General features: G+C 43.8%; 1 protein-coding gene across 5 annotated transcripts in view; it reads right to left on the reverse strand.

Annotated features, from left to right (window-relative positions):
* Nucleotides 1-10,993, reverse strand: part of KMT2A (lysine methyltransferase 2A) — a 75,170-nt gene extending 64,177 nt beyond the window's left edge. For 2 of the 5 annotated variants that reach the window (XM_004385667.1, XM_012558175.1), the window contains exon 1: nucleotides 10,548-10,993. In XM_004385667.1, coding sequence (XP_004385724.1) covers nucleotides 10,548-10,976 — 429 coding nt within the window. In that variant the 5' untranslated portion in view covers nucleotides 10,977-10,993. Of the gene's footprint in view, nucleotides 1-6,978; nucleotides 7,013-8,380; nucleotides 8,981-10,547 lie in introns of those variants that run through there. The other 3 variants (XM_023739937.1, XM_023739938.1, XM_023739939.1) reach the window with 3 other exon arrangements.
* Between the last annotated feature and the right edge of the window lie 5,324 nt (nucleotides 10,994-16,317).

Consider the following 16,317-nt stretch of genomic DNA (forward strand, 5'->3'; position numbering starts at 1 on the left):
ATCAGCCCAGAACTAAAACAATTTCCGAGGCCAACCCTTCAGACAGGGATTCGACTGGACTGTGGGATATAAAGCGATACTCGTGAGGAGTGTGCCTCTCCGCTCAAGTAGATGTAAGAGACTAAACGGCCAGCTTCTGTCTGGAGGTGAGATGGGAAGGCAGAGAGGGTCAGGAGCTGGTTGAATGAACATGGGGAATCAGAGGTGGAAAGGAGGAGTGTGCTGTCACAGTATGGGGAGACCAATTAGGGTCACATAACAATGTGTGTATAAATTTTTGTATAGGAGACTAACTTGAAACATAAACTTCATTCAAACTACAACAATAAACAAAAAAAAAATTGAAATTAAAAAAGAAAACAAGTTGTATGTACATCAGATTTTCAATTCAACCCCCACTGATTACCTTCTATATGAAAAGTTACCATTGTAAACAATATAATGCATAAATGATGATGCAGAAGTGATCCACCTCTTAAGGAAGTCACATGAAGTCATAAGCCAACATGGGAAAAACAGACACATTCAAAACTATTTACAACACACGGTACCTTGGAGTAGGTTCTTTAAGGGTAAGGCATAAAGTACGAGAAGAAAACAGGAAAGATGTTGAGTTTCAACTAGCAGTAGCATCTGTGAAAGTTTCATGGAAGAGTTGAGATCTGGGGATCTGAACTGAACCATGAAAGATGAGAAAGCCAGAGGCAGGCCAAGATGGGAAGGACTTTGAGGCAAAGGAGAACCATCAGCAAAGGTTCACAGGGAGGTACACAGACAGTGAGAACACCTAATAGTTCAATAATCCAATGTGGTTGAAGCACTGAGTGGGTGTGCATTCAGGAGATAAGGTTCAAAATGTAGAAATGTAGGTCAGCTAGATTATGAAGGGCTGAAAATTTTAAATCTTATATTCAGTGAGAAGCTAAAGGGTTTTAGGAATAAAGTGACATAATCAGATCTGTACTTAAGAAAACCATTGGCAACACTGAGTAGGATGAAAAGGAAAGCAGGGAGACCAGTTAGGAGATTACTGCAACAATGCATGCAAAGGTAATAGAAATTTAAACTAGGACAGTAAGAAACAGAAAAGCAGGGATAGATTAAAGAAACATTACAATAGTGTAATGGACAAGACTAAGAAATTGATTGGGTGGGGGTAGGAAAAGAAAGGAGGTGAAAATAGCACAGTGAAGAAAACATGAATGAGCTTTCAAACAGATGTAGACTTCAATTCCAGCTCTACCACTTACTAGCCATATAATTTAAGAAAACTTATTTAACTTGTCTTTGCCTCAGTTCTTCATCTGCAAAAGAAGGTGTCTCTTTCAGTAAAATATATTGAGTATTTTTATTTGAGAGGCACAGAAGAATTGTGTTTTTCCTCTTTAAGTATACTACCTCTACTAGTCACTCAATCTGTTTTTGACCATTCTTTTTATTTTTCAAGATAAATTCCAACCACCAGAATTTACAACCTACAAACCTAGCATTGCTTCTATAATTAAATTGTTAATTGCATTGATCTCTGTAGGGCAACACTTATTTTCCCCAAGCTGAAACTTGAGAGCAAATGTCAAATAGTTATGAAGTACAGACAAATAGATCTGAACCTGGAGGCCAAGAACCCTGAAGAGTTTCAGAGTTGTTGGAAGGGATCACCAAATGCTAATACTCACAAAAAGATTAGGAACACCAGTTACAGAGACCAAGACTAGTAACCCAACATAGCTGCCTTGGTCTCATAATTAGGCAACTCATGTATTCCTTGGTATCATACCTGTCTATGTACTGTCTTGTGCTCTTTCTCCTCCTTTTTTTCTTATTTCTATGTTTTAGCTGGACACCAGTGGTACCCACTGTTACCAAGACAGGCAGCTGGCCTTCAGTTTAGTTCCACCTAGTTTATTCATGAACTTGACACCCAGACCAACATCAAGAACCTTCTAAAGTCAAGATTATATCACTTGTGTCTTTTCAATCTCTCAGTCCTAATAATAATTAGGACGTCCTATGTGCCAGGAACAGTGCCAAGGGCTTTGCAATTAAGTCTCACAATAATCTCAAGAGGCAACATTCTCATAATTTACAAATAAAGAAATGGAGGTCACTCAGCCTCTAAATGGCAAAGACAATATTTGAACCCATGCAGTCTAAATCCAGAGCCTATATTCTTAACAATTTTTCATTACTGTTATACTATTTCACAGTATTACAGATTAGATTATGAGATTCTCCTTCTCTTCTGTAAAGGTATTTACATGTGCACAAATAAAAAATCCTAGACGGAGAGATTACAAAGGGATTTCCTCATTAACTAAACTTAAAGAGATGTTATCCACATGGTTTTACTGCTTATAGTTAAAGGCAATAATCTAGTGACAATGTTGCATATTTGTGTTTGATCTAAAAATTAGTCAATACTCATGGGTGGACAGAAGTTGGAAAAAAAAAAACCAAACCCATTGCTGTCGAGTCGATTCCCACTCAGAGACCCTGTAGGACAGAGCAGAACTGCCCCATATGGCTTCCAAGGCTGTAAATCTTTACAGAAGCAGACTGCTATCTTTATCCAGTGGAGTGACTGGTGGATTCAAACCACCGACCTTTCAGTTAGAAGCCAAATACTTAACCACTGCACTACAGGGCTCCTAGAAGTTGAATAAACCATCGGGTTTCTAAGGAACGACTGGTGGATCTGAACTGCCGACCTTTTGGTTAGCAGCCGAGGTCTTAACCACTGCACCACCAGAAGTTGAACAGTCATGTGTAAATATCTATTTTAATTAAACATTCCTCTAGATGTAGAGATTTATTATTATAGATATTTGTGATTTAACTTCTCCCAACATTTTAGGACTGAGACAGTACAAAGGAGAGCCTAAAGAAAAAATTTTCTCCAAAAGCACTCCTCACAAGTAATATTACTCTTAGTTCGAGACAGAAAGTCAAAATTACTTTGATGCTGTAAAATGAGACTAAAACAACGATGCTTCAGCAAAGTATGAATAACTGAGGATGGATCTCTCTAAAACAGTTTGAATACCAGAAAGGTTCATAGCTCTTAGTGCTAAAAGACCTCAAAAACATCTATAGCCAAGAAGTCCAACAAAACACAAAGCAATAAAATATATGGAAGAAACTCCAACTCCTTAAATAAATGCCAGTGAATAGATCCTACCCACTGGTACCTCACAAAGTACTGCTGCAGCGATAATTAAAGGTAAGCTGCTGGGGAAATCCCTTCAGTCTATTTGTCAAACAGAAAAATAACTACTCATTTCAAGGAAAGGGGAATTTTCACACACAGCACAGAAAACTGCCAACTAACTCTTAGATTTATGCCTTTGTTAACTGGTTCCTTAAAACTAAAACTTACTAGGGTAGTATATTCAACATCTAAAAAGTAAAACCAAGTTTGGCCTCTAAAAAGTTCTGTACTTATCGTACAAAGGGACTTACATCATCCAAAACAACTACAAATCACAGAGATTCTTCTTTCAAATGTCTCAGTCTTTAAAAGCAAACATTTGGCAAAGGATGTATCCTCATGGTGGCTTCCCCTGGTGTGTAACCTGACAAGGTGAAAAGCTTGATGAAATATTTAATAGTAGTATTAATTTCTCTGGATAGGTCAAGAAAAGCAGCTCATCCTTTTTAAAAACATAAAGAATCATGATATGGGATGTCATTCCCTCGGCTGAAGTGTCTGTGTATTTCCTAAGGGCTTTCACAGAGACCTCATTGAGGGAGAACATGAGACGGGTAACAAAAGGACCCCTTTTCTCTTCCTATTCCCAACATAATCCACCTCAGCCACAGAGCCAGTAGCATCCACACTGTCATAAATGCCAGCAATTAAAGAATTAAGCCATAAAACCACCCACTCAGGTATAAGAGTGCAGGCCTCCAGCTGTATTTAATGCCATAAAAGATCCTGTACTTCCTTCTTTCAGGCCTTCTTCACAACCAATGAAATGACAATAACAAAAAAAGTAGCCTTTTGTCTGTCTGCCTCACTGATGTGGATCAATGAAACCATCTGGGTCCAGGTGAAGGATTTAAGATTCCTTTTTCTTAATAAAAGACTGCATTTCCTCTGGCATGCCACATATAGATGTATTAAAGGACATACTTCATTTTGCGCACTAATATAATGAAAACTAAAGCAAAATTACTTTTTCCAGAAAACTGATTCTAACTTATTCTGAACTATTCTAGAAGCCTAGCCAATTCCTGAACTTCTCAAGAAATACTGGAGTATATAATAAATAAACAAGTAAACATACTAGAGTATTCTTAATCAACAATTTCTACAGCCTTCTGAAGTCTTTTCAAATCAAGAAAGTTAGTTAAAATCTCAAAGTTAACTTTCATTCAGTCTGTTTCAAAATCTGATAGAATTTAGGAGAAATCAATAATTTCATTTGATTGTCTTCACAACTTACTAGCCCACAAAAAATCATAAGTCTGTGATTTATTCCATAGTAAGATTTTATCAAGCCTCATAAACTAGTCTAGATAAGATCCAAGCAAATACTTTTTAACGGTGAACTCTTTAGCGTCCTTTTTCCTACTACTGCCTACAGGGTTAAGAATCTGATTAAAATGTAGGTATGTCATGCCAGACTCATTAGTAATTTAACCTTTCTTAATCCCTGAAAATAACACATACAAACAAAGGAAGGTCCCATCCCAGCAATCCTAGAATAAATTCCTCCCAAAGCAGTGATAGTCACAAAGCTTCTCCTTTTCCCTAGGTCTACGCCACTGGGCTCTCTACCTTGGCAGAGGAAGAATGAAGAGAGACAAGATATTCACAAAAGGCCCAACCGAAGGGCTTCAGTCAAGTGCTAAAAGGAAGCTGAAGTTCTGTGCCAACACTAGTGGAATGTGGGCAGGCAGAAAGAGATCTTAATTAGGAGACCTACAATTAAAACACAGTAAGCCTCAAAAAAACAGAGAGGCACCAGTGTGTTATGCCTCAGAGCAAGCAATGCACTGTTGCCATCCCCTCAAGCCACAGGGCAAGGAAGGCAATTGGTATAAAGTCTGCACAGCTGCTCTACGGAAGGACAGCTCCTAGGTGAGGAAAGAGATGGGAATTAAGTCAAGATGGGAGTGTTTTCCTTCCTCAATTTCCAAGCAGGAGATAAATCACTATATTGTGGATGATGATTTCCTATACGAACTGTGCCTTAAGATAATTAAATGGAAGGGAAAGGTGAAGAAATGTCACATGGTTTTCAGTGATAGATGAAGAGGAGTTCTTAAGACTCTGCATTTCTGAACCTCAGTACAAAACAAACCTAAGTATAGGTACTTCACTTCAAAACATATTAACAACTATCTCCTGCAAAGTAGGTACTATCACTTTGGATTTATAAATATTTTGATGTACCGGATTTTTTTCTCACCTTTTTAAAAGCTGACACACCTAAAGGAATATACCACCTAGCCTGAAAATAATTTCCCCCTTCGATAGTCAGGAATCCACAGCGTTGAAAACATGAAAACAAATTCAGCCAAATAAGAGGGCCTCTAGACACCAAGATAATGCCTGGGGGTCTACAGGCTCTCAGAGCTGTATTTAAGACTTTATTTTCATTTTTCTGATAAATGAAAGTGGTCAACTTCAGCAAAGAACTTTTCCCATAGAGTAAGCCCTTATGTTCTGTCCATGCAATAAAAACTTTCCCACAAAGCTGAAATTTCTCTTCCTAATAATAATGCCAGTTAAACAGGCAAACGTACGATCTTATATTAAAAACTACCAAGTAGATTCCCTGACTCTGACTCTTTAAATAAACTCAGATTAAGAAATTCTGACCCGACCAAAACTCATAGCGACGCTATAGGAGAGAGCAGAACTGTCCCACAGGGTTTCCAAGGAGCAGCTGGCGGATTTGAACTGCTGACCTTTTGGTTAGCAGCCTGAGCTCTTAACCACTGTGCCACCCAGGGCTCCAATAATAATGCCAGATAAATGGGTAAATGTACAATCTTATATTAAAAACTACCAAACAGACTCACTGACTCTTGACTCTTTAAGCTCAGAATAAGAAATTCTGATCCAAACAAAATATAATATAATAGAAATGAATCAGAATACTGGAGCAGAAAAGATTCATGAGCTATTTATTCAGTCCAAGCTTCTGATTTTACAGATCAGAAATCTAAGGTTAAAAGTGAATTGCCCAAGGTCACAGACTGGTCAGTGACAGGAATGAGATGAGAGCCTAGGTCCACTGACTTCCACTCCAAGGCTCCTTCCACTCCAAGGCTCCTTCCACTCCAAGGCTCCTTCCACTCCACTTGTGTTCTCTGCTTTACTTTCCTTCTGCCAAGCTCAGGTTTAGCTGTGAAGGAAATGAAGGAGCCACTCCCACTCTTGATGTTCACTGGTTCCTGCCCAGTGAACATCATAAAAGAAAAGTCACAGACAATCTCCAACTACCTTTCAGCTATCAGACCACCATCTTTTCTAAACCCAACCCAAAAGGCTGTCTTCGGCCACCTCAACTGAACGGCAATTTCAGATGAAAACAAAAAATACACATCAATAGTGTAATTCAGTTTCAATTTATAACTAATTGAAGTATGCCATGTTATGATCAGGGTAGAAATTCTGCTTTTAATATTTTGTGCAGGTGGTAGGGAAGTTAACTCAATCATGAAATTAATAAACAAAGAATAGCTGCTAGTAAACTATACCTGAAGTTTATATTAAACCAAACCCACTGCTGTGGAGTTGATTCCGATTAACAGCGACCCTACAGAACAGAAGACAACTGCCCCATAGGGTTTCCAAGGAGCACCTGGTAGACTTGAACTGCTGATTTTTTGGTTAGCAGCCAAACGCTTAACTACTGCACCACCAGGGCTCTGAAGTTTATATTAAAACAGTTCATAGTCTAGTCAACAAAGATGATGCTATAATATGTTTATTTAGATGGCAAAGTATAACGGTGTGAACATTACCTGAGATAATCCTCAGAAAGGTGGAACACTGACACTATGGAGGAGAGAGGAGCGAGAAGACAAAAAACAGATCTTTGTGATCTTACAGTGCTCTATAAAACTTTAATTCTACTTCCTAATAGTGATATAGAAAGCCCAAACAGGAGACCCACAACACCTAGGTACGCCCATTCTAACAGAATTTTATCATGAAGAACTCTTACATGTAGTTGTTACCCAGGGAGATATTCAATACAAGGGAAGTTAGGAACCTGTGGCGGTGAAGGACAAGTTTCCTACGGCTAAAGGAGTTCACACAGAAAGTGATCTGGAGGCTCTGTCACCTTTCAACCACCTTTACTAGTTTATAAATATAATTTAGGTTTTGTTATAGACAGAGTTATAGTCGTTATTCAGAATTTAAAGAGGCTAGAATCATTTTGGGTCACCTAATCATTTCTTCATGAATCCAGACAAGACTTGATACGAAACTGTGAGAGAGTGCTAAGAGACATTCTTTAGAATTCTCTGTCACCCCAGGGTGAACCCTAAACTTCCCTTTTGGAACTCTATCATTGATTTGTAATGATTTGTAATACTATGTAACAAATGCTTGGTTTCTACAGACAAGTTACCAGTTCTGAGGATATAATCACTATGGTTTAGTACTTAAGTACTCATCAACCCATACCATCAACCTATACTAGACTGCCTCCACATAAACTACCACATAAAGTTGACCAATGGAACAACAGCTCACTGAAGGCCAATTCAGAAAAAAATTCTGAAGTTTTAATGTAAGGAACCTACCACTCTTCTCATAATGAAATAACAACTACTCTTCAGGCAAAAGTTCTAAAGAAAAAAAATTCTTATTAATATGAACTTATTTGAAATAAATGTGACTCCTTGACAGGCTTTACACTATATACTACTGCTAAGCAAAATAAAACACTAGTTTACAATCATCTCATAATGCCAGTGGGTAAGAAAATGTTGGCACCTGATTAAAATGATACAGGAGATTTGTCAAAGACCAACAGATAAAATATTCTGGTGCCCAGACATTAGGTCCCTGAATCCAGGTGGCTCTCTTTCTAACCAGTCTCTTGAAAAGCTATGATTGGAAACTGTCAGTATAAAACTTTCTTTTGAATATGTGGTAACAACATTTGGAATGTGAATACTTGGTCCTTCGATAGAAAATACATAAGCATGCTAAATAAGAAGCAACGCTTCTTAGATCCCCTTAAAATGGACTATCTTCTCCTAATAGACTTTCTTGTACTCAAAACATACATGCGGCTAAAATTCCACATATAACCAGGTAAGTCTCAATTTTGAAAATAAGCAGGTAAACGAAATGTCAGTAAGTCATTTTTTTTTGCTGCTGTATCTTTTTAAAAAAGCAAAATCAACTCACATTTAAGCACCAACTCCATGCAAGTAACCTGAACGGTTCAGTCTTTTTGTCATGTATGTGGCCTTTGGTTCTCCAACTACATGGGATCTGTGTTGTTAGCTTAAAAAATACAGAATTGGCCTTTCAAAAAAAAATAATAATCTACAGCAACCAATAAATAGTCTCAAACAACCCTGCTGACTGCAGCTGCCTTCTGAAGGCTGGGAAAAGGAGGTGGAGATAGAGCAGAGAGAGGCAGGGAAAGGGGACGCTGCAGCTAGCTACATAGCAAGGAACACGCCCCCATCATGTCCTCCTTGCTCTGTCAGAAGGCGGGTTGTTGTCAGTCTCCGGATCAGGCTGCCTTAGAAACGCTTTAAAAAAGGAGGCAGGAAGACTAACAACTAAAAAACGCCGGCTCCTTGAAAGAAGCGGCCGGGGTCCCTGGGGTCTCCACCCTCCCCTTCTTCCCAGGATCCTTCGGTAAATCTAAAGGGGTGCAGGGCACAAGAGGGGACAAGGGGTTTTGCCCAAGATATTTTGTGAGCACCAACGGCAGAGCACGCAGGAAACGGCTGGTTGTTATCTTTCCCTTTCTGTTTCAATCAAGAGCACTCCAGAGCAGCAACCCCCTACCCCCCTTCACTTCAGCCCCTAGCAGCTGCTCTTCCTTCTCCTAGCATCCCCCATCCCACTCTCCCCGCTCCCCTACAATTCAAACTCCCCCTTCTGCATCCAATGGAAAACAAATGCACAACCACACTGACTGAACCTGAACTCAACCTCCCTTCCCAGGGCAACTTTCCTTTTCGCCAGAGGGGACTGAATAATGCTTATCAAAGCATCCCCATTCTCGCTCCAGTACTAACGGGGAGGGGGAAAGCTCATGACCCTTCATCTACCTTGGGTCCCCTTATAAGAACGGGAGAGATAACCCTAACTCCTCTAAGGAATAACTTTGCCTTCATAACCCTCCTCTTTCTCCCAACCAAAAGCAACCACTACCACTCTAAAGTAAAACTGTCCCTTATCTACTCTCCTCACCCCCATCCTGCTTCCCCCACCCCTTTCAAGCCCCAGGATTGGCCTAGGAAAAGGTGGATCAATAATGAAATGACGGAGAAAAGAAGGCGGGAGGCAGCTAGGGTTGGAGACTGCCTGCTCTCAAGCGCAGTGGGTGGGGTAGGAGAGCAGCTGCTTCCCCTGGGAGGATGCTGCCCAAGTCCCCCCACAAACACCTCCCCTCACAGGGGCCCCCTTCCCCTGAGCTGGAGGGAAAGCCTGCCCCTCTTCCAGGGAGAGTGGTGGAAAGCTGCTCTTCCCTGAGCCTAGGGGACAGTGGGCTATTTTCTCCTCAAAGATGCCACTAATCCTTCATTCTAAAGGAGGGAAAGGGTGGAGTGAAGGTAGAGTAATTCCCTGCCACCAATAGGCTAGAAGCTGTAGTCCTGTGAGATGGGGGAACAGACTGCTGTGAGAGATCACCGTTATCTTCACAGGGAAAGGGGTGAGGGAAGCAAGGTGGAGAGGAAAGGAGATTTTTCCGGGGGCGGGGGGGTGGCTAAAGGAGGCTCTATCTGCTCGGGGTAGGGGTGGAGGTGAATGAAGGGGGAGTGGCTGGCCATATAGGGACCTGGCCCAGGGATGGGGCAAGGGTTCATTAGGTTTTCCGAAGCGAGGTGCTGGAAGGGACGCAGGTCCCCAAGGGCTAGAAGAAGAACGTGGCCCTGGGTGAGGCCATCACCCGAGAGATGCCCGAGAGCAAAACTGCCCTAGGAGTAAAACATCTGCCCAGAGAGGAAGGCGGGGATGTGGCGGGATCAGGTCTCTAGGAGGGAGGGAGGGCGGAATCTTGCTCGGATGAGGTAATCTGTAAAAAGGAGGAGGGGTTCAGTCCCGGGATGGGAAACCCCAGCGAGGGGGTCTGTGCCAAAGGATTTGGGGAAGGGTCAGGGGAAGGAGGGAGGAAAGTAAATACCCTCAGCCAGATGGGTCCAAACCCCGGGGTGGGGGCGTCTGGGGGCCTGAAACCATGTATGGGGGTCCCAAGATGGGAGGGCCATTTGCCCTGGGTCAAGGACCCCGGGAAGGAGCCAGAATTGGGATGCTCCACAATCCCGGATGGGGGAGGGGAGGGGGCTCTGCAGAGGGTCGAGACCCCGGACCCGGGGGTTCCTCGCCCCCTTACCTCTCCGCTGCCGCCTCCCCCGCCGCTCTCCCCAAACACGGCCCGGAACCGGCGCAGGTTGGTGCCGATGGCGGCCGAGACCTGCAGCGCCGCGTCGAAGCCCGGGCCCACCCGGAGCAGGGCCGGCCCGGAGGAGGCTGAGGACGATGACGAAGACGAAGACGAGGCGGACGACGAAGAGGCTGCTGAGGCGGTGGCCGCTCCCCCTGGAACCCCGGCCCCGCTGTTTCCCGCCGCCGCCGCCGCCGCCACAGCCGGGGGGGAGGGGGGCGCCCCGGGCCCGCCACCGCCAACCGGGGGCCCGGGGGGAAGCAGCAGAGCAGGGACGCGTTGCCGCGGGGCGCCCCCTAGGCCCCGGCGCCCCCCGCCGCCGCCGCCCCCGGTGGTCCCGGGTCGGGCGGGGAAGCGCCACCGACAGCTGTGCGCCATGTTCGCCCCGTGAAGTGAAGCAGCGAGAGGGAGAAGCGACAACACAGGGGGGCGGGGAGGCGGAGGGGGGGCAGAGGGCCCCGGAACCTGCCTAACCCGCTAGGCGCCGCCCGGCAGCCTGCACCCTGCCGGCCGCTATACACACCTCCGGGCTGCGCCAGTAGGCCCCGCAATCTGTATACAGGGCTCTGGCCTACGTTTCCGACGCCTGGACGCTTCTACTCCATCCAGAGTCCGGGGCCTCCTCCTCCTGCCCTCCCGCCCGCCCCGCAACCTGTATAACTGCATGCCCCGCCCTCCGGGAGCGGCATTGCTAGGGAAAAGGAGGGGGGAAGGAAGCACTGGAGCCCGAAGCTGAGCGCGGGTTCCGGGGAGAGGGGGAGGGGGCGAGGACTAGCAGGGAGGATGGAGGCGACCAGGCTCCCTCCGCCTCCATCCTTGAGATCCGGGAGGTAATTACACACGTTCCCGGGATGCGCTGGGAATCGAATCGCCCGGGAGAGCCCCTTCCAGTATAACGCGGCTGCTGGGTCAGGGAGGAGTGAGCTTTCTCATCCGCCTCGGGGCACGTATACAAGATGTGTTACCCCTAATTTAACGCTTCTAGAATAAAAGAGTCCTTATTGTACTACATGCAAAAAAGAAGCATTGGCCAGTTTAATTTATGCAAAATAGGTCTTCAACGCGCTTAAAAAAGAAGAGCCCCTCCCATTTTCACTGGAGGTCTCTCCAAAATGCACACATGGGGTGGCAGGTCTCCCGCCACTTCCTCGCCCTACTGTGCACTAGAGCTGAGGAACCTCCGGCTTTCGTGTCATTCTGCAAAGAGTTGGGCTGTTTCTCCAACCTGGGTATTGGCGACACAGCGTGCTCTGTTAATGACGCGGGGTTACAACGAAGCTGAAGCTGGGTGGCTAACGGGGCCTGGAGGGAAGAGGCGGGCAAAAGAGCCCCCGCCCCTTCTTCCTCCGGTCTCTGCCTGCGGCTGCATGCAAAGCAGACCCTAATGTATGCACGGAGAGGGAGGGGGGCATGCGAGCACGTTTCTGATTAAGAGATGGGGAAGAGAAGAACGTTGGGCATTATGATACTCTGGGTGCAAGGGGCCCGCCGGCGGCGAGCTCTGGGAGCGGGGTTAGTAGGCTGAGGGGGGAGGGGAAAGGAAGGACGAGGGTTAGAGCGGGGAATGAATATACACCGGGTTTACTTTATTGCGGGAAAGAGTAGAGGGCGCCTCAAGCTAGGCGTTAGAAGCCTGCAAGGCTGGGAAAGCAGAGAAGGGAGGGTGGGGGCTGTACTGGGAGAATTTGCGTTGGCCGAGGCTAGGGGATCAATACACAGCCTGCAAGCCCTTGGGCAGCTCCCATCCCCCCAGCCGCGGTGGAGTTCGCTGGAAGGTCACGCAGCCTTCTTGGACTCCCGCACCGGTACAGCACACTGCATGTAATTTCACGGCCTGGGGCGTCGAATTTGGGAAGGAGGGGGAGGGTCGTGGTGAGCAGGTTGCAATCTGCTCTGGCCCTCTGTAGGGTGCACTACACGCTTCCAGAGAAGGTCCACGGCCTTCTGGTGCTGAAAACCTCTGTCCCTCCACTGGCGAAACATTTGTGTAAAGCGAATGATGGGGTGGGGGCTGGAGGAGAGCAGAGAAAGGGAGAAGATACAGGCAAGCTTCAACTCCCCCAACTCGTTCTGGATCGATCGTCGTTCCAACCGCGCAGGATGGGGCCCAGATGGTTTGCAAAGCGCACACTCACACAACACACATACAGAACCAGATTCCGTTGTTACATCGCGTGGTTTACTAGGTGCAAAAAAGATGAGAGTTGCAAGAGGGTCTCCTAAACGGCAGCCCCAGGACTCTGCTAAGGACATAGACACCCCATTGTGGACAGTTTCTCCATTGCAATATATTTAGCGTCAGGCTCTGGGGTTTTTGCTTCAGTGTAGCTGCTCTGATCAGTTACAGATTGGCGACCACGTGGATTCCCCTAAGCATCCTGATTTGTTCTCTCACTATCTCTCGCTTATTTTTCTTTTGTATTTGCCGTCCCCCTTTATTTAATATGCGTAGCAGTCTGCAGAGATAATAGGCAGGGGACTGGTCGTAGGCTTTATATAATTGTATCAACAGGATTTCTTTTCTGCTCCCCCCCAGCCCCAACCCCAGCCCTAAGAAGACACAAACTGCATGGATTCTAAGTAACCTCCTTCACTTCAAGCACACTTTGTTTAGCACAGGTGGGAGGTCTGCGGGGGGAGGGGGGGGAGGGCGGAGTGGCCAACAAGAGGATTGTCTCTAAGATTGTATGGAGTCCCCGGATTGAAGCTTCTGGGTAGAAAGACTCCTTAAGAAATCATGTAGTTTTTCTCTTTGCCTCCAAGCTAATCCAAAAGGAGCCAGAGCAAATCAGAATTTGTTTTATTGTTGGAACTTTTAGGTCAGAAATAATAACGTTTATTGAGTTTTGGTCTGTCTATGAGCCTAAGTGCGTTTTGTGTGTTCAATTCTCACTACAATCCTTTGAGAGAATTCTGATTTTACCAATGGGGAAAATGAGGCTTAGAGTAATTTGCACAAGGCCACACAGCTAGTAAGTAGCCAAGGCCAAAACTCTTTGGGGTCGGACATCAATATCCTTTAACTATACTGCTGATCATGAAAAGAAATTCTATGCCTTACTCATAAGGTACCTTAAGCTTCAAGTGCTTTATTTATTTACTTTTTTTTTAGATTTAATTCATATTTATTTAATACCTAGTACAGCCATATGGTTTAAAAGTTTATCCTCACCCCACTCCTATTCTCCCATTCTCCCCGCCCAGCCATATTTTACCCTTTTGTAAGGACAACTAATGTTATCAGTTTCTTATATAGCTTTCCAGAGACAGTCTTTGCCTACACAAGCAAATATATAGAGAAGCTTTCCCATAAACGGAAACATATCAAACCCAATTCCTGGATGATTATTTCACTTATGTGTCTTGGAAATAATTTCTATTAGTATACCAAGAGTTTCCTCATTCTTGGGGCCGCATACAATAGATGTAGCATCAGTTATTTAACCAATTTTCTATCGCTGGGCATTTATGTTGTTTCTAGTCTTTAGCTATGTCAAACAATGTTGCAGTAGATAATCTTGAGTATATGTCATTTTGCAAAAGTGAAAATATATCTGTAGTATAAATTTCTGGAAGTGTAATTGCTGAGTCAAAAGGTATGTACGTTTGTAATTTTGATAGATTTTGCCAAGTTGCCCTCCATTAAAAAAACAAAAAACAAACTAAACCCATTGCCATCGAGTCGATTCCAACTCATAGTGACCCTATAGAAAAGAGTAGAACTTTTCCCCATTGGGTTTCCAAAGCCGTAATCTTTATGAAAGCGGACTGTGCTTTAACCACTGTGCCACGAGGACTCCTTCCCCACCCCACCCCCATTAAGAGTGTACTAATTTATACTTCCACCAGCAATGTGTAAAAATGCCTCTTTCCCCACATCCTTCCAACAAAGTTTTAAATTTATTGATCTTTGCCGACCTAATAGAAATGCACATATTTTAAATTTTTTCCAAATGACAGAATGAAATTCTTAAGAAGGGAAACCCAAATTTTGCCCCTTTCTGCAAACTGATGAATTATTTCTGGTTTGAAGGATCCTCTGGAAGTTGGCTTCCTTTTTCCCGCTCCTGGACAGGTTTCTCATTGCAAACCAGTGTTATGGTAGAACAAACGTGGGTGAGTCACAAAGCTGGGCTTGAACTGCAGGTCCAATAATTGTAGCTATGTGATCTTGAACCAGGCACCTAACCTCACTATGCCTCAGTTTCCTGTTTTGTAAATGTAAGGATATTAATAACAACTTCACAGGATTATTATGAAGATTGAATGACATAATCTAAGCAAAGTGTCTTCTTTCTCATTTGGATAAAAACATTTTCTCCCCAGGGATTTCTTTAATCACTGGTAAGGATACCCCCTCTCAAATCTGCAATCCTTTCTCCAACGGGGCCCCAAATGGACACATTGCATCAGTAATCCCAAAGGTCCTCTAACTAAGAAAAGAACGGTGGCTAAGTTTGCCCAAAGGAAGGCCTGATCATCACTGAACGGAGGACTGCTTAGAATCCTTAGTTGCTGCTTTGTTCTGGGGAAGAAAGGATCAAGAACCCTAAATACATTAGCCTTCCACAAAGGCACCTTTCTGTTAAGGAAGCAATGGTTGCATTTTGCTATTGCCCTGAATCCATGACTTTTCATTTCTGAACTCCAGAAGAATCATATATAGCCACTTAAATACTGACCCCAGCATGGACAGATGCCTTTCTGTAAAGGATTAGGTATAGTACTGCCCAAAGTAAAAAACTAGATGATTTTTGGGCCATAAGCTCTTTGAGGACAGGAACTGTGTATTTCTTATCTTTGTATCATCTGCGCCAAGCAGTTTCTGTACCAGCCCAATTAATATATGCAGAATAAATGATCCTTTCCAGCTGCACTCTTGTACCTTGAGATTCATACTCAAGGGGTCTTGTTTTGTCAGAGGGTTTTGGCAGTGGCAAGCACTGAATTTTTTTGTTTAACATTTTATTTAAAATCATTTAAATTGTCTTCATTTGAAATTGTACTGGTGACCAAGTTCATATTTTTTAAAGATAGAAAAATAAGAATAATTATCATTTGATAATTACTATTTTACCTCATAGAAGCTTGAAGGAAAATGCTGAACTTAATAATTTCCTTTCCTTCTCTTCCTAGTTACCTCTAAATTGTCTTCTGATTGATGTCCCTACTTCCCATCTCTGTGCTGTCCTATTTCTTTTGTCCTTTTATTTATACAAGCATTTATTGAGCACCTACTTTGTACCACGTACTATGTTAAAACTAGAGATAAAAAGGTGATAATATGCAAAACTTTTACAGAAACATGAAAAGGCATGGGACGTTTGAGCAAAAGAGAGGATTTCCGTGTTGTTTGAATGTGAGGTACATGGGGGAAAGTATCAAAAGATGATTGGCCAAATCGTATTAAGGAGTTTGGATTTTATCTATTACAAACTAGGAAAAAATTGAAAGATTTCATGCAGGCAGTAACATAATAGAATTTGTGTATAAGAAACATCACTGTGGTGGCTGGATGTAAGAAGGCAGGCTGGTGTTGAGACTAGAGGCAGAAAGAACAGTTAGGATATTTCTGACCTCTTCCCAGGGCTTCAGACTAACATATCCAGTAGTCCAGGTTGTAGCAGTGACGATGTAGGAATGAGGACAGATTCCAGACATAGCAGATAGAATGGGTTTTCGTGTCCATTTAGATGTGAGGATGAAGAAGAGGGGTTTT

This window comes from Trichechus manatus, unplaced genomic scaffold, assembly GCF_000243295.1.
Source record: "Trichechus manatus latirostris isolate Lorelei unplaced genomic scaffold, TriManLat1.0 scaffold00143, whole genome shotgun sequence".
Classification (NCBI taxonomy): Eukaryota; Metazoa; Chordata; class Mammalia; order Sirenia; family Trichechidae; genus Trichechus; species Trichechus manatus.